At 38.3% G+C, this 26,634-nt stretch overlaps 1 protein-coding gene across 1 annotated transcript in view; it reads left to right on the top strand.

Annotated features, from left to right (window-relative positions):
- The window catches only part of LOC145981605 (growth factor receptor-bound protein 10-like), a 272,875-nt gene that overhangs the window by 176,821 nt on the left and 69,420 nt on the right, over nucleotides 1–26,634 (top strand). The window contains exon 7 of the mRNA XM_083114966.1: nucleotides 23,726–23,794. Coding sequence (XP_082971092.1) covers nucleotides 23,726–23,794 — 69 coding nt within the window. The remainder of the gene's footprint in view (nucleotides 1–23,725; nucleotides 23,795–26,634) is intronic.

The raw sequence follows: 26,634 nt of genomic DNA, 5'->3' as shown, positions 1-26,634 counted from the left end.
CTGAGTATTGATCCGGGGCGCGAATGGGCCCGTTACCTTGCCCGGAAGCCGAAGCTGACTGGCTATTTCCTTTATTTCATTTCCTGTGTTCCGGTCGGGGGGAGGGGGTCGTAATACCTCAAACGAGCTTCGATCCGCGACCACTCGGTGTCCGACACCAAATGGAATGTGCCAAGGAACTTGCTGTGATCAATGACAGGAGGGTAGAGGGTGCAATTTGCTTTTAGACTCGATTTTCGCCACCTGCTAGAAAGCAACCAAGCCCATATACACAGCTATTTTCGAGAGGGTTCCAAACCAAGTGTCTCACGTGTAATAATAACAACAACAAAGTTTATAACTAATACATTAACAACATTAATATGTCTATTAATAAAATTAAAATAGGTCAATAATTATCACTACATGTTAAGATTATTATTGTTATTATTACATGCAGAGGTTAAGGCATATGTTATTCATTATCTAGCTTATACCTAACTAAGATCACAAACATTAATCCAGCTGATGAGAAGTGGAGTTCCTATTTATTATTTTTGTGTATTATTAGTAGTGGAATGCATACATTTTCACAGGTGAACTCAAACCTGTGTAATCACAATATAATAAATAAATCAAGTTCGTGTCATACAACAGTAAACAGGTATTTTAGTTATTTAATTTTAGGATTGGTTAGTATTTCGGGTAGGGTCCGGACCCCCCCCCCCCTCTCTGAATACCGCCTTGACAGCAACCAATCAGATTACTTCTTGTACTGCACATGCGTTAACTAATAAGACCCAAATTCTCATTAATATAGCAAAAAAATAAAACTACTTCGTTGGTTAGACATTTTATTCCTTTAATAAACTCGTGTTAATCCATGTAATTATTACAGAAATATCTCTTACTGGTCAGATTTTTATGTGATGGAAAGATTGCTTTTCTCTGCTACCATTAAGTAAGCTTCGCTTAGTGGTGTAAAACGTACTCTCCACTAGGAATGGCCAAAGCCGGATTTTAAAAAAATCCGGAATCCGGATAGTATATTTTCCGAATCCGGATTTCCAATTTTCCGGAATCCGGATAGTATATTTTCCGAATCCGGATTTCCAATTTTCCGGAATCCGGATAGTATATTTTCCGAATCCGGATTTCCAATTTTCCGGAATCCGGATAGTATATTTTCCGAATCCGGATTTCCAATTTTCCGGAATCCGGATAGTGTATTTTCCGAATCCGGATTTCCAATTTTCCGGAATCCGGATAGTATATTTTCCGAATCCGGATTTCCAATTTTCCAGAATCCGGATAGTAGCTATATTTTCCGAATCCGGATTTCCAATTTTCCGGAATACGATTTTTTTAAAATCCGGAATCCGAATTTTTTTAAAATCCGGATTTCCAATTTTCCGGAATCCGGATTTTTTTGGCCATCCCTACTCTCAACTCAATGCAAATGTTTGACAGTTGTTCGCTTTATAGAGGTCAGGATTTCCAAGGGGGAGAATTGACTTTGAAAGGGTCCCCCCAAATAAAAAAAAATATTGCTACAAAAAATTAGAACCTCTTAACACTCACTTCTACAACTCGTTCAGAAATGTACATAAAGTTGATCTAAATTTAGATATCGCCCTCTCCCTTGAATTCTGTTAAATTCTTACGGAGTCATATGACCTCAAGTTAGTACGGGACGAAACGATGTTGTTGGTCCTGGATTTCTCTTTGGAAAGTCAAAATATACAGGGTGGGCCAAGATAAACATAATGTTCTTTCTATACGCTGGGATGCAAAGAAAGTACCATGAATATTCTGCAACGTTCTTCGATTATCTTTCTTTGTGTGTGTAGCGGGCGTGTTGTTTATCTGCCCACTTGGTGACAGGCTTCGACCAGAAAGTTATCCACACTTGGTTCTGCAAACACTGTGTGGTTCATGTCCCAGCAGACTTCCAATGCCGACTCCGCCTACTTTATATCTCGATCGAGAGTGGACAGATCAGTGTTGCCATCATCAGCGTAGGAAAATTCAGATACAATTTTAGGCGTAGAGGGAAGAAATATTCAATTTTGAAAAAAAAATCAGCATTGCAGAAAAATTTGAATGCGAGGTTCCGATTTTACCGAAGTATAACGAACATTCTTTTCCATCTTTCGTCACGTGATTTATTTTCAAGTCTGTAGTTGGCAACAAAGTCAAACTACGTAACCTACCCTGTTTAGGGTCGCAGTTAATCATCGGACGTTGATAAAACTCTACATATATTATTTCGAAATTGCTTCGAATTTATATTATTAAACTATTGTAAAAATTACCATTACATGTTTGTTGATTTTAATGACCTGAGTTGTAAAGAAATATTTAACGAAAATGGAGTTTTTGTACCTGCTAAAGAGTAATCGTGTCCTTTATATATTGGCAACACTGGACATGATTCTGTACCTAGATATTATCTCGTGGGTTTTCCTTATCGCACAACGGTAGGACAACTTGCGTTTTGACGTCATCGGGGAATACTTTCATTGTTCAGCCGAGCCTTTAGTTGTTAGGTTATGCTCGTTAGGTTTTGTTTTCTTAGCATAAATAATACATTTACACAGTGGCGGCTGGCAGCTAGTATGATGAGTAGTGCCAACGTGATCAAGAAATCGAAAAATTTTCGGTAGCATATGTCATAGAAATTAATGAGAGGTAATTTTAATGGAACTTTGTTTACTAAAATTGCAGACAAAAATTCAGAGTTCCTAAGATTGGTTTATTTACTTCCCATTTGGTCTACTTTTCGCTAATCGCGAAGATAAGGATGAGTGAACATTCACAAAGAACACCGATGCCCAGGCCGAGATTCGAACCCGCAATCCCTGGCGTCGTAGCATGCTGTGCGGAGGTCGGCCGAGTTTCTAAGAAATAAATGCGACTATTAAAATTTCGACGCCTGTCACCTTTACCATTTTTTTGATATTTTTAAATACAGGGAGGTTATTTCAGTCGTTCACCGCCAGCGTGACGGCCGTTCCGCGGACTCTTCATGCAACAGGTCCCGGCAAATTGCGTTCAGGAAGTCCGTAACAGAAACCGCTTGTTTTGTAATGTTTCCACTTTTCACAATTACAGTTACAATTACAATTGAAATAAGCACGTACCTTGTCGCACGGATGCAGGAAAAGGTGTCCTCCCAAATACAAATATTTCTGGCACCTTATTTCTGACAGAAAATCTTAGATTAGACATCGCTACTTTATCGTCAGTTGTCAGAAAGGGAAGACAGCATCCCGGCGCATAAAGCAAACCGAAAGCGTAAAATGATATTTAAAAGTAATAATAATGATGATCACTAACCTCCTGTGTTATAAGAGATGTTGAAAATGACCTCCTTCAACAGCAATACAACACGTTTCTTAGGTTCAAGAGATCCTGTCTCTCGTAATTGCCTGACCACTTTTCTGCAAGAATTCGTTTTCACGTAATTATCGTATATAAAAACTCTCTGTTCAAGACTATATTTGTTTAACGACATAAGTAATGAATGAATAACAATTAACACACAATAAAGCACTGGGCATGAGTAGCACATTACAATAACACAGTATAAGCAACACGCGTACTGTTGAAAGCAAGCAGAATTGAACATGAACGAACACTGACGTCTGGTAGCCGACAGTGTTGCTAACCATTTTTCAGCAATGTCCCTACAGACGTAGTCAAAATGTCCCTACAACTGACCAAATGTCCCTACGCCAAGTAAAGTGACTAAAAAAACAACACCTCATTAGCATGCAAAACAGAAGATAAAATATACACATTTACTTACCAAATCTTTCTGCTCGGTGCTTCCACAATTAATGAAGGAGCGAATTTACAATACATGACCCCTCCCCGATTTTTGTAATATTTTGCATACTCACTAATTGAGGCCTCCTAATCACGAATTTCAAGATAAGATTTGGGGGGTCACGTGTAGAAATTGCAAAATAAGTGAAATTGAGTGGTCCGCGATCGGCACGATTGCTCATTATTTACCGGAAGATTTTGTGTTTCCAATACTTAAAAAACGAAATATACATTCCTGATATTACTACGACCCCAAATTTTAACTATGTTTGCCTAACCTAACCTAACCGTACCTGAATGGTTCGTGGGGCTATCCGTCATTGGTTTGTTGGGCTACCCGTGCATGTTTTTCTCGAGCCCAAATTTTAACTACCGGTATGTTTGCCTTGCCTAACCTAACTTAACCTAACCTTACCGAGAATGGTCAGTGGGGCTATTCCTGAATGGTTTTGCGGTAATTGTTACGAACCGATAAAAAATATTATTTTCGTAGCACTTTAACAGCAAACGTTCATCATCGAAGACGCCATTTTCGTATCCTGCAATTTTATGATTGATGTACTGTTGCCAAATTTACCTATAATCAAATCAGTTCTTCTACATCGTGATTGTCGCTGTCACATGTAAGCACGTTCTTTGGGCAATATACTGAAATCCATAAATTTATTAATTAGCCCACAGCCATCCGCCTGCACACTCCACCTAAAAATATGTACAACATTAACAACTTTTTTACTGTTCTCTTCCGCCATTCTTACACGATCCATGCTCTCCAAGTATGAAATCAACAGTGTGGCAACGCTGTAGACAGCGTAACTAATTTTAATTTGTTCATATCAACAAATATGGCTACCATACTTGTATACGGAGAATCATTGCGAGAATTGAAAAGCTTATTTTACAACTTCTACACGTTAATGAACATTTTTTCCCCCTCACCCCAACATGTTAACTTGAGATAAATAATCACGAATAATTATTTCGTGAGTATAAGACGTAGCATAGAAATTACAGAAGGGTCCGGTATTGTAAATTCTTGCCTTAATGAATAATAGGGGTGTGCTGGACAGAATTTTTTGGGTCGGGACGGGATCGGGACGGTAATTTTTTTAAATCCCGACATTCGGGACTGAAAAATTTGCAATTTCCCGACCAAGTCGGAAAATTTTCTGGACGGGAAATGTTCGAAATTTCCCGAAGCACTGGAAATCTCGAATTTTACAAGTCATTTTCACTTTAAGTGATTGTTTTTGCATTTCTAGAATAAAAACTTACAACTTTCGATAAGTTCCAGAAACTTACAAGGCAGAAAACGTCGAGAATTAACGACTTTTTAAAGTAAAGAATCCAGCACACCCCTAATGAATAACGTTGAGTCGTTTACTGTTGATTATGTTATTTGAAGTCATACATGCTGCTGCTGTGAAGAGATAGATGTTGGTTGGTGATGCTGTATTTCCTGCATTCTTTAACAATTTTGGTCCCATTTTATTTCCCTTTTTTGTTTTTGTATCACTTAACATTGAAAATATTCTTTCCGTTTCCGCGTTAGAATGCGGCAATGTTAGCACTATTTTCGCGAGAGTGGAAATGTTTTCAAAAAGGAACTTGCCTTGAAAGTTTTTGGTAACCGATAACATGTTCCAAAATTCTGATGGAGATCTGTTAGTTAGTTCTTTTTTCTCCTCCTCGCTAAAGTATCCAGATAAACAAATTCATAAAATGTAATTTACCAAGATTGAAAAAAGTACCTACGTTTTCCCTCATTTGGCAAAATCTGTCCCTACGTTCCTACGCGGGCGAAATTTAGTGAAAAGTCCCTATGCGTAGGGACATGTCCCTACGGTTGGCATCACTGCCGACACGTGCAGTATGAAGCGCCCTCTCGCGGCTGACAACTCACCCAACCCCCGATAAGCTGCAGGCGCTGTCGCGACAACTGAGAATAAAGTAGCGATGACTAATCTAAGATTAGATGTCAGAAATAAGGTGCCAGAAATATTTGTATTTGGGAGGACACCTTTTCCTGCATCCGTGCGACAAGGTACGTGCTTATTTCAATTGTAATTGTAACTGTAATTGTGAAAAGTGGAAACATTACAAAACAAGCGGTTTCTGTTACGGACTTCCTGAACGCAATTTGCCGGGACCTGTTGCATGAAGAGTCCGCGGAACGGCCGTCACTCTGGCGGTGAACGACTGAAATAACCTCCCTGTAGAATTGATTAGTGTTGCCCACGGGACGAGACGGGACAGGCTTTTAAAAATTCGAGACGAGACGAGATTGACCATGTGTCATAAGACAAACGAATATTTTCGAGACGAGACAGCATTTCCACGAGACTCCACGAGACGAGACAGGCCAAAGTCTCGTCTCGTGGGCAACACTAGAATTGATGTTTAAATGTGGCGTGGTACAGTCAAGTTGTTTAACTTTTAATTTAATATCGTATAGTACCTTGGAAAACGGTGTATCTAATCTGACTCATATTTACTAACTACCCTTCTTTTCACACACCATCGGACACTTTCACTTCATTAAAAAGAAAAACACTGAACAATTAGAGACACAGAGTCGATCACTGTATTCTCGCCTTGCTTTGTTTATAATTTGCAACCAGCACGGTGGACGGTACATCAACAATCGGTGTTACTAACAACTGAAATATGATTATCTGCTAAATGAACTGTAGATCTACGAATTTTGGAATTCAATGCAAGAAATTGAATTATATCTCCAAGTGAAATTCTTATACTGATAGATTTTCCGTGTGATTTTTTACAAATATTAAAGTAAAAAATCCCCTGGTGATGCGAATTCCCTTTGATATTTAGGCAATTCTTTTGTACAGAAAATGTCTCCAATGTTGTCAACGTCAGTTGCAACACATGAGTGTCTGTGCGTGAGATCAAGGGATATATATCTTTTCTTAAGGAAGAAATCGATAACAAAAAAGTCTGGATGGCTCTTTAGACGCATCTATCTAAATGGTTATATACATTTGGGGATGATATTTCGTTCGCTCTTGGCAAGTATCTTTCTCGCGAGTTACTTCTCCAACGAGTATTACAAATCGGTCAGGATTTGTCACTCCTCTGTGAAGTTTGTAACTATGTCAACACAATGCGAAAGCTCTCGCGTCGTGCCAGCCGAAAAGGGGCACGGCTGGTTGTCTTATGGCTATCACTGGGCTACCACCTCCTCGCTCGTTGACTGCGGAGACTTTTTCATGCCTCCGCGCATGCCTCTGCGCACAGGCCAGACTATGCTGGCCCAGAGCAAGTGAGAGAACAGCTGGCGATGTGGTGCAGGAATTGAGGCGGCCGTAAGGTGGAACGCTTACGAGATTCGAATCTCCTCGTTCGTAAATGTATTAATTTAACTATATTTTGGCAAAGCAAGTGCTTTTTCTTTTTCTGAGGGTAGAGCCATGGCACGGCGGCTCTCCCCTTAGAGCCGCCGCTACATTTACAGTATATTTATGCTGAGAGAATCAAATCGAATAGACCTAACTTAACTACGTAGGCATTCCTTGCGTTACGTCAGAACGCAAGCTTGTCCTAGCGTTGTGCGATAAGGGAGACCCATTGTCTCGTCCATTAGCACTTCTACTTGGAAACTGTTTTAAATAGTAGACTCGCGCAACCTTTCCAGTGTTGCATTGGAGTTTCCAGAATCACACACGTTCTCCAACGAATTCCACAATAAATAGTTATCTGTGCGTTATGCGACTTGATTTGATATAAAATAATGTTAGTTTGCTGTGAACACACATGGAAATTATAAGAAACGTTAAGGTACCCGATAGAACACTTATTTTACGGTAAAATGGGAACTATGAATTAACCTAAGTTAACCTAGCCTAAATTACAACAAATGTAATGTATTTCTGCAATTCCTTTTAAGATATCGGTAGAATTACGTTACTGATTCTATTAATTCCTTGTAAAATTAAGTACAGTGTTGGAAATTGGTTAGAAATAAGTATTGTACAATTCAGGGCAACATTACCATAAAATTCAGGTACAATTTGTTTGGTGTACTTTGAAAGGGTGATTGAACTAATACTATTTCGGAATAAAGTCATTCTGGTTAGCACATAGATTCTTGCGATAGTTACTCCCATCATACATCCTGAAAAGAATATTGTATTTTGTTTTCTACCATATGTAATTCTCCTGTGCAAAAGTATGACCGAAATAAAACAGAATCGAAAACTTCGGATATAGCATGTGTGATATCTCTTGAAACGTTCACTAGAGCCATCTACCGAGTCGTTCGAAACTTGTTCTTATATACAGTTACTCACAATGTTGTTCGTACAGATGAAGTGTGAGAAGTAAACGAAATCAAATATTACAATAAGCCTTAGTACATTAGGTATTCTCCCTACATGTAATTATAACACGTACGATGATTTATTTGCTACCGTTTGTTTCCCCACAAACTTTATTAATAACGTAAGACATAAACATGCTATTTTGATGTCAGATTTCTGTTCGTACACTTGCAATGAAAACAGAAAAACAAACATAAAAATGTTACAAAATGAGACAATTTACTAGGCAGAATCATAACCCTTGACCTTAATAACTGCTTGGCGTCTCCTGTGCATAGAAGCAACCAAGGTCTTGCCGATATCTGGGCGGATTCCTTCCCACTTTAAAGGGACGGCCCTCTTAAGATCTTCTTTTGACTTGCACTTATGTTTATGGACACGTTTCTTCAAAAATGTCCATAAATGCTCAATCGGATTCAGATCTGAACTTTGAACAATTTTCAACTGCTTTGGTACATTCAAAATCAATCAGTCCCTGCTGATTTGAGCAGTATGTTCGCTGTCGTTATCAGGATATTATTACAGACATGTTTGCTCATGATTCCACTAATGACTTGCACTTCAAACTCCTTTAGTCAACATCAGAGGCGTCTTCTGAACGCATGCGGTGCATGCGTCATTTGTGGGGAAAAAGGACAGCTTGTTCTGCGACGACATTCATGAGCATTTCTACGTTCTAATTTCTTCATATAGGAGAAGTATTTATTTTACACGAGAGCGCTCAACTAAGATTATATTACATTTCTTGGATCTGAAGTGACGCATGCGTCAATTGTGGGAAAAGAATTATTACTTTCTTTCACTTCAGATCTAAGAAGTGTAATATAAGCTTAGTTGAGCGCTCTCGTGTAAAATAACTACTTCTCCTATATGAAGAAATTGGAATGTAGAAATGCTCATTAATGTTGTCGCAGAGCAAGCTGTCCTTTTCCCCACAATTGACGCATGCGCAGCATGCACCGCATGCCTTCAGGAGACTCCTCTGGTCGACATACAGGCCCAGATCCGCTATGTTTTACCGTAGACGTTGCATTGGCAACATTGTCTGCGTATTTGCCTTCCTCCACACTCTGGTCACATCATCTGATCCGTGCAGGTTTATTTGGGTTTAATCGGACAAGATCACGTTGTCCCAAAACTCCTGATCCTTATGTAAATGCTCTTTGGCAAATTCAACTCTGTCGACAGGTTTGCCCTGTACGAACAACTTTGTCAATAACTGTAGCTTTCTTGTAAGAACCAATCAGGCACTTACATTTAACCTCATTAAAATTCATCAGACGCGGGACATGCTAATATTTTCCTATTAAACCATGCTGTTTAGTGCAAAATGACGACACTAAATTCCTAAATCGATATTAAAACAAATCTTGCCAATTCCATCTAAAGCTATTAGTACTGGATGTTAGTACGGTGTTAATATCATTTAGATTTGTTTACTCGATTTACCTGCCATCTAGCGGAATGTTTGAAATGAAAGAACTTTTGTACCTCCAACAGCCTGGAGCTTCTTTCTGGGGACTAGGGAGTCTGGGGTGTGTTTGTTCTTGTTCTAACTTTCTCAACAACAATGTTTACCCTCAGTCTTCCGTTGTTTGTCCACGGGATAACGTGAAAGCATGAAGGGAAAGAGAGTAGTCTGAAGTAAGGCGCCGAGAGGAACCAGACATTACTAAAGGGATAGGAAAAATCTAGTATTGGATAAGCATATTTGAGTCCCTTTGAGATATCTTCTTGTCAAGAAACTAAAGCTTTTCTCAAGAAATCATCAGTTTAAAGCAAATGCTAAGTGAATATAACTTGATAGGCTGTATTTTTTATTATGTCACTTTTCTGCCTTCTACGTCTAGTCGCGACGATGAGGATTTGATGATACTGGTTAAGGAGCAACATGAGGTAATAAAGTATCAGATAAAATAAAAACTATCCGATAGAGATTAGGTTATTCCCATGCGTACATAGTTTATTTTCATATGAATCGCGAAGTTGCTTTATTTTCAAGAGATCTAACGATTTTTATGAGAAAATTTGCAGGAAGAGCGTTTTCTTCCCCTGTAGAATTTCCAATCTTCTTCCCGGAAATGCTAGCGACGGCGGCTCCAGACGACAAATTATGGGGAATCCTGTTTTGTTTTTTCGGTCGTAGAAATATATAGTTTCTCAGTTCCCCTCTTTACGTTCTTCAGTTCTTTCACTTTTTCGTTTGTGCATTCTCCTTTCCCCACTCTCATTTCATTCTATAAACAGTGATATTATGCAATGAGAATTTCTTGTTGGGTGAATTTACATGCAGTGCCTTTATTTGGTTATTGTGCCGCTAGAACGCGTCCCCCGTAGCAGGTGGAATCACCCTGCTTGCCGGCGAAATCGGGTGTGTGTATCCCCTAAACTCAAGCTAATACATACATTACTAAGTATTTCACAATTACAAGTAAAGCAATCACGTACTTTTGTCACAGAAGATGTGGCCCTTGCATTGCCACACATTTGTCACTATTTTGAGAACGTTTACATTCACACACATTTGTTCTGAACGAGTTTTACACCGGCGCAATAACCAAATGAAGAAGCACTGTGGTAGTTAACCTAAATATACTGAACATCTTGCTTAAAGTACTAAATAGTGCGCAGATGTTCATGTGTTAGTATTTATTCCATCCAAATTAATGTTTCTGTGATTTGGATTGTGCAAAATGTCACACTGATGCAATAGGGAATGGTGAAATTTTACGTGTTAAGTGTCAAGAGTGAAGAAATTATTCGTATGTATTAGTAAGACAAAAGCAGTACCGGAAGTAAGACTTGAAGCTTTCCTGGCGACGAATGATGAATAGATTCTCGCACTATCGACCAGGTAAGTCATGGAATTTAAAATGGTGTTTCTAACTTCTAACAATCCGCTGGGCCGACCTTCGTCGCGAAGTGGTTATCACAGCACGCCACGATGCCAGGGTTTTGAATCCAGACAAGGGCATGAGTGTTCCTTGTGAGTATTCCTTCATCAATATCATCACATCACTCATTTTAATCTTCGCTATTAGCCAAAGGTGGCAGAAAAGTTAATTAAATAAGCCAAATCAATCAATCAATAACTATCCATTGAGGTAATTTGTAAGTATTGATTTCGGGAATAAGCGAAATCCTCTTTTAGGGATTTTACCAAAATTAATCTCCGCTACACGCATGAACATACACGCTTTCTTTATATGGTACAAGCCGCGTTCGTACCTTGTTATTAAGGCACTGCACGCAATTGATTGCCACGCGCTTATTATGTTGACGCAATAAACAGCAACTACCACTTGTTGCAGTTCACCCGGTCTGTGATGAATTGCTTAATCACCGCCCGGCTTTTGGCGTTTCCTTTTATTAGTTTACTTTGTGCCAGAGGGCGTTGTTTTACGGTTGCACGTGCAGGTGGGCCTTGCACGTATGCCATCTGTAAAACTTCAGACACAATTGCCAAGCTTTCGACCTTGAAGTTTAAAAAAGTATTAAGTCACCTTCTTTTTGTAATAGATTGTCTTGTTTAGTGCCCAATTTCTCTGTTTGAGGCGCTGCATTGCACGATTCTCGAGAAAATTGTAAGATCTTATATACATATTTAAACACAAAAGAAACAGGTGGCGCATGGTTCTTAATCCATTGTATGCTAAATGAACGAACGATCAAACATGCGATCGTACAGCGGGATGCATAAGTATTAACAATCAAATCGTCCATCACCATGTTTATTCTTTGTTTTACGCAATGAGAGCTTCAAGAATTCAAAGAAAGACCCATACAAGCTGCTTAAAACTTCCTCACCAGCATGTAATAATCTGTTCCTTAAAATACGTCGGGTACGAGAGAAAAATTGATTAAGTAGTTGTGGACAATTTGCCGAGCAATACTGTGCATCCCACTGTACAACTCGGGCAAGCAAATTGGTAACATTTTATAGATTAGTAAATAAAATGACTCGAGTGGTTGTTTTTTTTTGGAGGGGATTGAGAGTAACTGTATATATTCTAAAATCGCTGCTGTTGGTGGTACTGGAATAATTCTGAGATACGTGAACTGCATGTAAACGGTGAACTATGAGTTAACAGTAATGTCTGTGAGCAAGGCGTGACAAATTTAATAGTGGATGTAAGGATTTTTCATTGTTTTTATGTAGATACAATTGCGAAAATGAACAGTTTAAAGAAATATCGATATGTCACAGCTATCGAAGACACTTTGAGATATACTGAGAGATACTCAGGAATGTAGAATAAAATACTTTAATTTTGAGAAATATTAAGAATTTCAAGCACATTAGAAATTGTATAGAACATTAGAGATAGGTTTCGTTTAAGGTTGGTATTGCTGCTACATCCATTTTTCGTCTTCTTCTAACGCCAAAAAATTCTTCTTTTAGCCAGTGTTAAGAGAACCAAATACTACAAGCCTAACCTTACAACGAACTCATTCCACAGACTCCAATCCACAAAGCTACCAGCCAATGGCAATGCTTCAAATAGTTGTAGCAGCAATCATGTTAAACTCTTTTGTTTAAAACGTGACAAAGCTGTTGATAAAGTCACTTTGCGTATTAAACTCTGGAAAGGATTTGAAATGCGCCCTTGCAGACTCAGAATTGGCTAGTGACGAAAACAGAAATGGCAAACGCAAGATGTTGAAATGTCAGCGACTTATGACGCTAGTTAATTGACGTGAAGGGAAGTTAGCCAAATCTTTACGTTGACTAATCCAATAAAAGCAACTCCGTGAAAGCCAGTTTCAAGGGGTTGACGTCGAGTTTCTAGCTGGCGGGTAGCTCGGGGCCTCCGAGATACTTATATACGGGCCTCACACCAGCTTTCGTGATGTCACAGGATTAGTCAAGTATAGTCCACTTACAACATTTAACAAAGTGCATTGTAAGAGTAGGCTATATATTTAGTTTTTCGAGTGAATAGTCCTCTGTTATTCGTTCAGAACGTTGAAGAACATTTCAAATGTTATATGACATTAGAAAATATGTAAATAATATTGATAAAAGTAAAATCCAATGTTCACCGTTCTGCATAATGTAGCTTTATTTTTCAAATTACCAATGCAAAAATTGTGATGAAGATAAAATGTCATCCTCCCTTTGAAACGTACTGTAAATTCGTAAAGAATTATCATCGTTAGCATATAATTGCTATTAAATTGCTATGGAATAAGGACTATCGTGTGTTCAGTTACATGAAACACCGTAGCCTACTACTGATCTTATTGGCTAATCTAAGGAGGCATTTTCATTTTCTTGTATACCCTTGTATGATGTAGGTCAAGAGAGAGACTGCTGGTTCGTGCCCTCGTCGTGTACATTTTGCATCGCCTTCCTTTGCGAGAAGAACTGATTTAGTTGTTTACCAACCGAAACCATCGCCGCGTGGCGCTGCGGAACTCCGTTCAGTTGCTCAATTTTTTCCAGATGGTGTAACTGAAGCCAGGTCACCGTGAAAAGGGATATGGTATCTTCAGGGGCTGGAAGCGTCTTATCAGCTCCGGGTTTTGTGAAAGTGAAGTGGAAGTAAGAACATTGTTTTCGTTCAATCAGATATCGTCCAGCTTACAAGCAAGGGCTCTTTAAGTCAATATACCCTGCTGGTTTCCGTCGTTCATTATAGTTGTTGTTTCCAACTGTACAGGAATTTGCGGCGGTGTGTTGATAGCTCGTACAGTGATTAAAAAAAAGTATTCAACTCACCACAGGCCTCCCATGGAAACGTGTAAAACAAGCAGAAAAGGATCGAAGCTGGAAGAACATGTGCACAGAAGTTTAGTGCATACTATTGAGGTACAAACTACACAGAAAAGGAACACATTTAGTAAATGACAGAATCAGTACAGAAAAACAAAAGACAAGGTGCGTAATTGGAGCTGAAAAGGTATTCAACTGTAATACTTGCGGCATACAATATTCGGTGTGTGTGACATCCTTAATACCTGCTTGTACCCCCTTTCCTCTTGATGATTTCCTGCAACCGTTGTGGGACTGATTTCACCAAGGTATCTGTTGTTTGTCGGGTAATCTACCCCCATTCGTCAAACAAAACGCGCTTGATGTCGTTTTTGTTGAAAATGTGGTGTCCTTGGATTCTTTCTTGGAAAATATGCCATACATTCTCGATAGGATTAATGTCTTGCGATTGGGGAGCTGTTTGCAACCAGCGTGGGGAGTTGTACAATAACCAGAGCTCGGTGTTGAGGGCTGAAAGCATTGTCCAGGGCGAACATGTAGCCACCAGTAAGCCCGATAATCTTCACTGAGTTGGATAGGTGCGCCTTCAAAATGTTGATGTAACGTGTGTGGTCCATTGTACCATCAATGAATTACAAATTACCAACATGATTGGTACTCTTACAGTCCCACACCATTACACATTCCCCCACCGTATTTTGTTGTAGCTGTGAGATTTTTCTCATCTAGTTCACAGATCTTATATAGCCAAGCAATCATGCGTCCATCAGATGCACGTTAGCCCATTTGTAATTCTTTTTTTTAATGTTATGTAATTGCAATGAAATTTAAGCCTAGGGGCGTCAGATGCTTGTTGTACACGTTGCCATGAGAGGCCTGTGGTGAGTTGAGTCACTGTATACAGTGGCGGCGATTTGGTTCCAAAACCGGGGGGCAAGGTGCCAAAACTGTAGGAAGGTGGCGGGAGGCAAGGACAGTTTTCTTTCCCTTGGTAGATAAGGTTTAGCATGGTGTGGGGGCAACTGCCCAATCCCCCCAATCGCCGCCACTGCTTGTATACACTAGGATTTGTTAAAGAAGCTTTCGCATTTTGCGTCTTATATGTATGCACGTAATTTGCTTGTACTTTAACTTCAAGATTACATTGCATTAAAGTTTACATTGGCGTTGTACAGTCTTGGACAGTTCTGCGTTGTAACGACCCTATTGAAAAAGCACTCAAGCAAGCCATCCATGTCTGACCACCAAGCGCCTTGTGACTAGACAACCCAAACAACATTGTAATTCTACGGATTGTATACCAGTCACGGGTATACATTTCTGTAAATTGAGCAGTGATGCCAATGAGAAATACGAGATGAAGATTGTCGGAAGTAATGTTTCGTGTTCTCGACATGGAATAATAGTCGGTCCAAGTTACGTTCCTTTATTTAATGTTGTTTGGTAAGAAACCTGACGGACTGGGTTTATATTTTCACTCCTTGCATTACACTAAGTTCTATATTTAACAGTTATATTAATGCTTTGAACGAAAATAATACCTAGAACAACATCCAACACACGTTCACACCACTCTTGTCACACACATGCACGTGAAAACGCACACACAAAGCTAAGTTTTAACTTCCAAGTGAATGTCCAAATGACAGTAAACGGAGAAGCATGATGTGCGAAACATGTGATATTTCACAGAAAGAATGCGTCTATTTTTGACATACGTGGTTTCTATTAATAGAGAATGAGACAATTATCAGAAATTAAGATGCATTTGCTTTTTCATGTGCTGAGGAAGGAAACAGACTGACTGGAAAAAAGTAAATGTAGTGCTATTGATAGTGTGTTGGTTAGCGTGCAGAACTTTCATCAGCGAGGCCTGGGTTCGATCCCCACCATGGGCAAACTTTTTTTATTATTCGCTTGCAGTGAACAAATTTATTATATTGTTTTCTAGGCATCTTAACGAAAGGATACACATCAAATTTAATATTTTAATCTGTCCTTTCATTCTTATGTATAATAGGTTCTCTATCACAAGGGATATAGAGATTCTCTATCTTGACGAAGGATATTTTCTCAATAGTTCCGTAGCTACGATTCTCCAGTCCTTTCCACCCACTTATTTATTTACTTTCTTCATATCTACTCACGAAATACCATGAATCTAACGAAAACACACAGATATAGTTAGAACAAGAAACACACCTCGCATCGAAGGTTCCAGGTTTGAGTTCTGGATTTATTGCGAGGGTGGATTATTCCTGTGTATCTATTTATCATCTTCGTCTAAAAAACATTTCTCACTATTCCCGTGATTAACTTAGGGAGAGACCAAAGCTACTCAAATAACAAAAGTACAGAAAACGCAAGACACACCTGGCTACGCATGTTACACCTTGGGAATTAGCAATCTGAAAATAAACTTTCGTTTTGGTGGACTACTTTCAAAACCGTTTCGTGTTGTCTCGTTTGGAGTATTGGCTAGCGTGTCAGACTTGCGTGCGGGCAACCTGAGTTCGAGCCCAGCAGAAGGTATCTATTTTTTTTTGTCAAATTTCATCCAACCTTATTTATAAAATTCAGATTTCTTTAAAACCTTTTGAATTACATGCCACTTCGTATGTTAGTAATCTGAAAGCAGCAAAGATGAACATTTCTTGTTCCGAAGCGACGATGTATTTGTGTATAAGTTAAAAGACACAGTTATTTATTAGCGAAAAGCATGCAGCCACGTTATAACTGAGATCATAGTTGTCAGTGCTAATATGGCAATAGCTACATTATGTCAACACACCAACTTAACGTTCCCCGGAAAATGATTACCTTTCCACGTTTCAAAATCGTGAGTGCTGCCTAAAGTAAATACTTTGATACTTGCGTTTGCATGTTGGAATCCAAAGTAATACGATTTTCTTTCCCAGCAAATGACATTGAAACCATTAATAACTGTTTTTGCAATGTGATATTGATATTATATATTGAAAGATTAAAAATGGAGAATTTCTATTAAACCAACTTATAAATACTACTGATGTGAAGCGTAAGATGACGATCAGAAAGCCTGAATGTTGCATTGAAAACTGCAGAGAACCATGACTGGCTTATGAACAGCGAAAAGTTTTTCTATGCTTCAATGGGATTTTAGATATTACTATAAATAAACAAGGGAGAAGAACACAGGTTGGTTTGATGAACTAATTTGTAAACTAAAAGTTTTAATTAAAGAAACAAAATACGTTCACGATTTAATATGTCATTCAATTTCAGGCACATTCCACCAACTGAAAGAGTATTTTCAAAATTAATAATATTTGGATAACCGACAAATCCAAACTTGACGTTGAGCCCGTAAAGCACTTGATAATTACAGAAATATACGTAATTTTACTTGAGCATGCCCTTAATTTTGTGTCTCGATTGTAGAAATAATGTGTTGCAACGAGCAGTAGTATGTTTTAGAGAGTGTTTAGAATCTATTGTGTACTGCATGAGAATACTGAAGTCATTCTTAGTTTCCTAATCAAATACAAATTATTTATGGTAATCTTTGGTGACGGAGGAACAGTGTGGGAGGAAGACCAGCAGTCGGTAGGTAAGCCAAGGCCCTCACGGGCTGTAGAGCTATGGGTTATTATTATTATAATCTTTAAAAAGGAAAGCCTTTGTTTCTTTGCAGCTGTTAATGATAGAAATTCAATTGCAAACAAGTTACCAAATTAACAAATATTTCTCTTACATATTTGTGCTATGTGCTCTTATGCTTTATACAGGATGAGGAAGGAAGCAGATTTTTCTTGGGTAACCTGTCCTGCTTTTGTCAGAAAACCTGATCAGCATACTGAACCAAGCCATCATACGAGATACGACTTCAATAATAAGATCCGTTTCTACGGCCAACTAACTCCAAAAAGGGTAATAAAATTGTCAGTGTGAGGAGACTGAGAAATAAATGCCTCCCATATTACATTATACTCTGTATGCCTAGTGTGGTTTGCCTGTCCCTAAAGAATAAGCTGAAGACAAACCTCTGTCGATTGTAACGCGTGTAAAGTCTGTTCCAGCTTACAAATCACATGAAATACCTTCGCTCGCTTCAGTGTGCTGCACAAGGTCATGTTCGACTGATAACCAGACACCACGTGACTCCGCGGCCAACCGACAGCACCCCAGAGAACATTCTGTAAATTTGCGAGGTTCCTTCGCATCCTTGATAAAGCGCATGCGTGTAGTCCAGGCACATTTTGCATAACTGAGTAACTGGCAGTGAGTTTGGATTCTGGATATTTTTTGAACTCTGAGAAAAGTAATGATGTGCAGAAAAAACATTTTTTTCTGTATGTTTTGATTGTGTGCTCAAATGTTGCAGTAAACATATCTCCTTGACACACAACAACAATTACATTAGTCAGTCACTCCGGAGAAAAGAGCGCTTCAATGTTTGGAAACTTAGCAAGCGGTACTCACGAGACGAAGGCCCGGTGGCGTGGTGGTAGCGTGTTAGTTTGACACGCAGAAGGTACTTGGTTCGATTCCATTTGATTGCCTCCAATTTTTTTCTTAACTCAAGCAACTAATTATTTCATTTTATTTATTACACACATTCTTATTTTATTTGCTGTGCGAATTGTTGAATTTCGAATTGAATTTTGTTTTCCAAACTTTTACGATAATTACTTGCGAATAGGTCCTCCTCCGTAATCGAGCGGGTTAAGGCGTTCACTCGTCTTGAGATCGTTCGCTGCGGGACGGCGTAGGTTCGAATCCGGCTCTGGTCGGAATTTATTCGGCCTACGTATAGGGCCGGTGGCAACCCACCATCGTGAGGAAATTGTGAAGCTCCGAGTGAGTGAGCGTAACCCGGTCGAGAAGACCTACAACAACGGCTGGGGGTTCGTCGGGCTGATCACCCGTCACCCCAACACTGGTCTGAGACCTCCACGCTATAACAGGTGACGGCGGAACAGTGTGGGAGGGAGACCAGCAGTCGGTAGGTAAGCCAAGGCCCTCACGGGCTGTAGAGCTATGGGTTATTTATTATTAAATAAAATGCAAACATTTGTTGCTCGAGTTATTAAAATAAAATTGGGCAGTAGAACGGGAATCGAACCCATAACCTTCGGGACGTGATACTTATTCGCTACTATAGCATCTCCTCATCAAGGCACTTGGAAAGCAGTGAAACCTTCAAGCGCTTTTCCTCGGATTTTTTCTTCTTTTAAGTCCACTTTATGCACAGTAAGAAAGCTTATACCGGATTGGACCTCTAGTTTAAAGTGGGAACCCAACCACTCGCGTATAAACCGGGTATCAAACTTTTCCTCGGAAATTGCTGGCTAACGTGCGATATTATCAATACTCTTTTCGGGCATGGATGTTTGTGTTTGTCCCAATGAGAATAAAGAGAACATAGAGAAAATTGACATGTATGACAACTGAGAAAAATGAGAAGAACTGGGGATACTGACGAGTAGGTGTATTCCTTTAATTCATTAATAAAAAAAAAAATTACAGGGTACCCTACCACTATACAAAGTCCCATCCCAAACCGTAGCCTCTCCTTCTTAGATGGAATCAACAGATATTCGCAGTTTGTGACTTGTGTGCTTTTTCCTGAGAACCTTAGATATTTTATTTTAGTTTACAATTTTATTTAATCACTAATTCTTCTCTCTTGTTTATTTATATTAATAACTAAATTCCTACTATAGTAAAAAAATAATTTCACTATTCATACGTCATGCATTATAAACTGTTAAAAAATAATGCATTGTTCTCTGCAGATTTGTGTAGTAAGTGCAGTTTATGTAATTACATTAAACGTGACAGATCAACTACAGATCAATTTTTTCACATCAGATAGACACTTGAGAAAAAGTGGGAATATAATCAAAATGTCCATCAGCTATTCATTGATTTAAAAAAGCATATGATTCGGTCAAAAGAGATAAATTATATAATATATTAGTCGAGTTTGGAATACCTAAGAAGCTTGTTAGTATGATAAAAGTATGCACCAGTGAAACAGGAATTAAAATTCGTGTGGGTATTAATGTCTGACAAATTTACAATTCATGATGGATTAAAACAAGGAGATGCATTATCTCCATTGCTCTTTAATTTTGCCTTAAAATATGCTGTTAGGAAGGTAAAAGGACGAAGAACTAAATTAAATTGTGTGACTCAGTTGTTAGCATATGCAGATGATGTAGACTTATTAAGGGATGATATAAATACAAGTAAGAATAATGCTAAAATATTTTTCAAAACTGCTAAAGAGATAGGTTTGTAACTTAACAAAGAGAAAACTAAATATATGCTCACAAGCGGAAACCAAGTGTTAGATAATAATCAAAATCTAATTATTGATAACAACTCGTTTGAACCAGTCTCCAAATTCAAATACTTAGGAGTAATGTTAACAAGTGAAAATTATATTAAAGAGGAAATAAAAAGTAGGCTTAATTCAGGAAATGCATTTTACTTTTTTCTTCATAAACTTTTGTCTTCTCGTTTAATATCTAAGAAACTAAAAGTTAAAATATACAAAACAGTAATTTTGCCTGTAGTATTATATGGGTGTGAAACTTGGTCCCTTACATTGAAAGAGGAACATAAATTGAGAGTATTTGAAAATAAGATCCTTAGGAAAATCTTTGGACGTAAAAGGGATGAAGAGACAGGTGAGTGGAGAAGGTTACATAATTTGTATTCATGTCCAGATATTATTAAATATTAGAATAATGGAATGAAGAAGACTTAGGTGGGCAGGCTATGTGGCACGAATGGGAGAGGAATGAGGAGTTTATAGGATTCTTGTTGGGCACCTGATGGTAAGAGACCTGTAGGAAGGCCAAGACGAAGAGGATGGAAAAGATTATATATATATATATAAATATATATTGCTCAGGATAGGGACAGATGGAAAGCCTGTGTTGCTGCAGCCATGAACCTTCGGGTTTAAAAAGCCTAGAGAGTTAGTTAGTTAGTCAGTCCTCTGCAGTTTTGAATGCAACATTCAGACTTTCTGATCGTGCATCTTACATCAGGATATGATTATTTATAAGTTGGTTTAAGCGAAATTCTCCATTTTTAGTATTTTAATATATGATATCAATATCACATTGCAAAAACAGTTATTAATGGTTTCATTGTCATTTTCTGGAAATAATAAAAAAATCGTATTACTTTTCATCTTTACTGCTTTCAGATTACTAACATACGAAGTGGCATGTAATTCAAAAGGTTTTAAAGAAATCTGAATTTTATAAATAAGGTTGGATGAAATTTGACAAAAAAAAATAGATACCTTCTGCTGGGCTCGAACTCAGGTTGCCCGCACGCAAGTCCGACACGCTAGCCAATACTCCAAACGAGACAACACGAAACGGTTTTGAAAGTAGTCCACCAAAACGAAAGTTTATTTTCAGATTGCTAATTCCCAAGGTGTAACATGCGTAGCCAGGTGTGTCTTGCGTTTTCTGTACTTTTGTTATTTGAGTAGCTTTGGTCTCTCCCTAAGTTAATCACGGGAATAGTGAGAAATGTTTTTTAGACGAAGATGATAAATAGATACACAGGAATAATCCACCCTCGCAATAAATCCAGAACTCAAACCTGGAACCTTCGATGCGAGGTGTGTTTCTTGTTCTAACTATATCTGTGTGTTTTCGTTAGATTCATGGTATTTCGTGAGTAGATATGAAGAAAGTAAATAAATAAGTGGGTGGAAAGGACTGGAGAATCGTAGCTACGGAACTATTGAGAAAATATCCTTCGTCAAGATAGAGAATCTCTATATCCCTTGTGATAGAGAACCTATTATACATAAGAATGAAAGGACAGATTAAAATATTAAATTTGATGTGTATCCTTTCGTTAAGATGCCTAGAAAACAATATAATAAATTTGTTCACTGCAAGCGAATAATAAAAAAAGTTTGCCCATGGTGGGGATCGAACCCAGGCCTCGCTGATGAAAGTTCTGCACGCTAACCAACACACTATCAATAGCACTACATTTACTTTTTTCCAGTCAGTCTGTTTCCTTCCTCAGCACATGAAAAAGCAAATGCATCTTAATTTCTGATAATTGTCTCATTCTCTATTAATAGAAACCACGTATGTCAAAAATAGACGCATTCTTTCTGTGAAATATCACATGTTTCGCACATCATGCTTCTCCGTTTACTGTCATTTGGACATTCACTTGGAAGTTAAAACTTAGCTTTGTGTGTGCGTTTTCACGTGCATGTGTGTGACAAGAGTGGTGTGAACGTGTGTTGGATGTTGTTCTAGGTATTATTTTCGTTCAAAGCATTAATATAACTGTTAAATATAGAACTTAGTGTAATGCAAGGAGTGAAAATATAAACCCAGTCCGTCAGGTTTCTTACCAAACAACATTAAATAAAGGAACGTAACTTGGACCGACTATTATTCCATGTCGAGAACACGAAACATTACTTCCGACAATCTTCATCTCGTATTTCTCATTGGCATCACTGCTCAATTTACAGAAATGTATACCCGTGACTGGTATACAATCCGTAGAATTACAATGTTGTTTGGGTTGTCTAGTCACAAGGCGCTTGGTGGTCAGACATGGATGGCTTGCTTGAGTGCTTTTTCAATAGGGTCGTTACAACGCAGAACTGTCCAAGACTGTACGTACCACTACATTAAATATACGTGTACCGTTCTTATGTCGCGTTTTCTGGATACGTTCAACGCCGTAGACAGGGATATAATTAACCTTATTTTTATTCATCTGAATTGTAATATAAACACATTGTATGCGACTGTGTTCAGGCTAATCAATTATATTCATTCTTTTTCCACAATCGACTGACTACATTTTAAATTTCCAACAAGGAATCCGGTTTCGGCTATTGGACAATTAATTGCACTCGCAAAGAAATGCGGTGTTGAGTATTTGAAGCTAACCGCTGACGTTCCTGGTTTATTTAATTAATACACGTGTCAACTAGCAGTGTGAGAGAAATGTAGAAACTTTATTTCGTACTAGACTCGAAGTAAGATAGACTTGTCGATGGTGTGAATGGGAAACACATTGGCCAATGAACACGCTTCTACAGTATGGCAGTGCCTGTACGTATTCGAGTATAACTTGATTAGATTTGAAAGATACATTTCACCCACAGACAGTAGTATCAGTTGGCCAATCCTTCGAAATTTGTCAACACGAAGAAGTTGCAAAATGACAAGGTGTGTAACCCTAACATGGATGACGAACGTATTATTGTTATTCTAATTTCGTTTTAACTGTACACGCACACACATAAACATACAATAATGACTATTTGATATTTTTTTTTCTTTTTCATTTACTTTTCTGTTTTTCCTCAGTGCTTCTTGTGGATTCGTAAAGAATATAGCGCCACATCTTTGACAACTCATTTGTGTACAGTGGAATCCGTAAGTAATAACAAGCAAATTGTCCATCACCATATTCACTCACTTTGTTTTACATAAAGAGAGCTTAAATAATGAAAACAAAACACCAAACAAGCTGCTAACAGCCTCTGTGCCAGCATATATAAAAATACATATCTTAAAAACACCTAAGATACAAGAGAAAAAATCAATGAAAATAGTCGTGGACAATTTGCCGAGCAATACTTGTGAATCCCACTATACATAATAAAATATTATAATCTTAAACTGAGAGTTTCTTTTTCCTGTCTTTGAACAACAAAACAGTGAGTTTCAACGGAGTTGTTTAAAAATGTATTTTGTACGTATATTATTTGTGATAACGATAAGTGTCGTGCCTTTAGTCAAAAATAGACGGAAGTAGGTGTTCATATCTGTTTAATCTTATATGATTTCTCTTTATATTCCAGGTGCAGATCGTTGCTAAATTTTTGAGAAACTGGAAAAGTAAAGATAGCGGAAGCAGTAACAAAGAAAAGGTAAGTGATGATCTGATACGAAAATTTCTTTCATGCAGGTTAATTAATATTTGCTTTGTGTTATGATTAATTTTAAACAATTTTGAAAATATCAGGAAACCGGATATGTCTTGTCACCACTTTGATCTTCACTTTCGAAGTTACAAAAACCGAAATGCGATGCTCCGACAACAAAGGTGAATCTAATACTGACGACAACCGCATCTCAACAAAGAGGAAAAGCCTCTTTATCTAATTTAGTATTATTTTGCACTTTGAAGCCCCGAACTAGACTTGAGTGGGGGAGGATGAGAAAGGGGGTTTGTTTAACAGAAATTTCACCGTAGATATAACAATTGAATGTGATCTTCGTATATATATATATATATATAATATAACATATTTAGAAAGCAGTAATTTCCACTCAATTAAGTTTCAAATTTTATCACCCCATATATCACCGAGCAACTAATCAACGCTAATTTTTAATTTTTACTCATTACACAGGCATTGACAATTATAATACAGTGATTGTTTCTCTAGAATATATCTACTTACTTCGCTTTTCCAAATGTGAAAATTATAAATATTTTGGAGAAGAAAATCTGTATTCTGTGTCGGACAGTACATATGTTTGACGTCATTTCTTTGAAACCACGGACCTACCTCTATGTATTCCAACTTGTCCCTGTGCAGAATATAAAACTGGACGTGTTACAGAAACATGACGTCCAAATGGGGAGCTGGATGCACTTTCGCAACGTGTTCGTTAACATCGCAGAAATAGCAGAGGAGAGTGCGAATCCTTTGGTAAAGTTCCAGAGAAACTCTCTCCCCTTGCACGTGACTTGCGTTGCCTTGCCAGGGTTATTGTCCTGTATCTCGGAACAAGCCATATCTTGTGAAGGCCATTATGCATTGTGAAATGTAATCGACGGAACAAGGTCGGAAATTTAACGAGGTATAGCGAACGGTGATAACGTGTTGCCTACTGACGAGAATAGTTCTGCAAGGGATATACCGAAATATGTCCCGCGCAAGGTAGATACGTTCAGGTGGGTCAATCACTCGTGGTGAACGGGCAACTGGCTGACGATGATATCGAGTGGTGGAACGAAGATAGCTAAAATATAATAGTTAGAACTTGCAGAGAACTGCCATTTGGAGTATTTTACACCTCCAGCTTTTCAACGTCATGAGGTAAATGTATGTTGATATCAGTGGCGTGTATTAGAATTTCCTAAAGTGTGTGGGGGGGGGGGGGGATATAATTCCTTTAACTTCTCAGTACGCATTGCAATTGTGGTTCCTTACCTTATACATTATCAACATATTTATGGACGAACTGAATTAATAATTAATGAATACACAGTGTGTCTAAGCCACGTGCTTTGGTTTACACCAGCTGCATTCTTAAAATGGGTAAAGGTATGAGTCTGGTTGAGAAACCGATGTCTTGAGTTACAACCAATGTGTCTTATAAATGTGATAACAGGTTCGGTTATATTTGAGTGTGGAACAATGAATTTTGACACAATTAATAAAGAAAATTGCAATTCATGTAGGATGAAAACTAAATTTCACTAATAAATTACATATAAGTTCCGTTCAAAATATAATACGTTAATTAATATTAGGCACTATTTGTAATCCTTCAGCTGGATTCTATGTTTAGAAAAATATGTAGGCACCAAATTTTCAGTCTTTCAACATGTATTCCTGTCCGCTATCTTGCATGTGTTATCATATGTAGTGGCCTCCCGAATGCCGTAGTGATAACGTCGTTCCCTTGTAATCAAGAGGTCTCTGGTTCGTTACACGATGGAGGCACATAGTGGTTCGGGTGCCACTGTGCACTGTAGGTGCAATCTCGATTAGCCTGTGTGCTGTGAATAAAGTGGGTTAAAAAACAAAACTCAATATTATTATATAGAGACGCGTGGTACTATTTCGCATTATTATTTTTGGATTCCTCGTATCGTCAACAATTATCGTGGATATTCGCAGTTTTTGGATTTACATAGACTACTGAAAAAATATCGGCGGGTTTTTAGCGAGGGAGAAATATACAGATTCGCTATCTCATCCCGTAATCTTTCCAACGTTTCCTTAAAAACTAGTTCTTTCGGGTGCAACTCTCGTACAGTTTCTTCTTCTTCGATCTATTTTCACTGCCAGCATGCGTGATTAGCCTGTGACAAGCACAAAAGCAGAATCTTTCCGTGTCTCCGCCAGATGGGGTAGCTTGCGAAAGAGGCGGATGCAGTTGTTAGATGAAAATGTGTGTGCATGTGTGAGTCATCGCGGCTGTTAAATATTCAGAAGCTTTTGACCTTGAAATCGGCGTTCAAGAACAGGCAGCACCTTTTTGCAAAAGCAGGGAGCTCGCGTCTCGAACGTATTCCGCACACGTAGTCTCTTGTTTGTCGCTTCCATCATCTCGTCACCTTCCTATACACTTGACCAAGGATCAGGCATATTAATAAATGCTTTGTGAGGTGCAGCGTGATCCTGCATGAATTGACATATGTTTGCTGCGTGGTGTGTGTCCTCCCAAGGTGAAAAACAATACTTCCTTCTTTCGTTGCTGGAATTCCCGCTCACGGCTCGGCAAAGAACCACATGCTGTAGTTTGTTGATTAAAATTACTTACCTATCGTGGGAACTTAATATGAAACTAAACTTCCGTACTGTCATATTAGTTATTCGGATCTCAAGTCCAGCGCTCCTTATCACATACGAGAAGTGCATAGGGTGTCCTTCTAGTAAATGGTTAGAGTTTCGTAATATGTGGTATGAGCAACGAGCTATATAAAGGGTGTTCCTTATAGGACGCCGGATTAGAAAATTAAATATAAATA

The sequence above is a fragment of the Lepisma saccharinum genome, chromosome 29 (assembly GCF_977018435.1).
Source record: "Lepisma saccharinum chromosome 29, izLepSacc3.1, whole genome shotgun sequence".
In the NCBI taxonomy this organism is placed as follows: Eukaryota; Metazoa; Arthropoda; class Insecta; order Zygentoma; family Lepismatidae; genus Lepisma; species Lepisma saccharinum.
The sequence above is the reverse complement of the archived record's forward strand: the minus strand, read 5'-3'. Positions and strand labels throughout refer to the sequence as shown.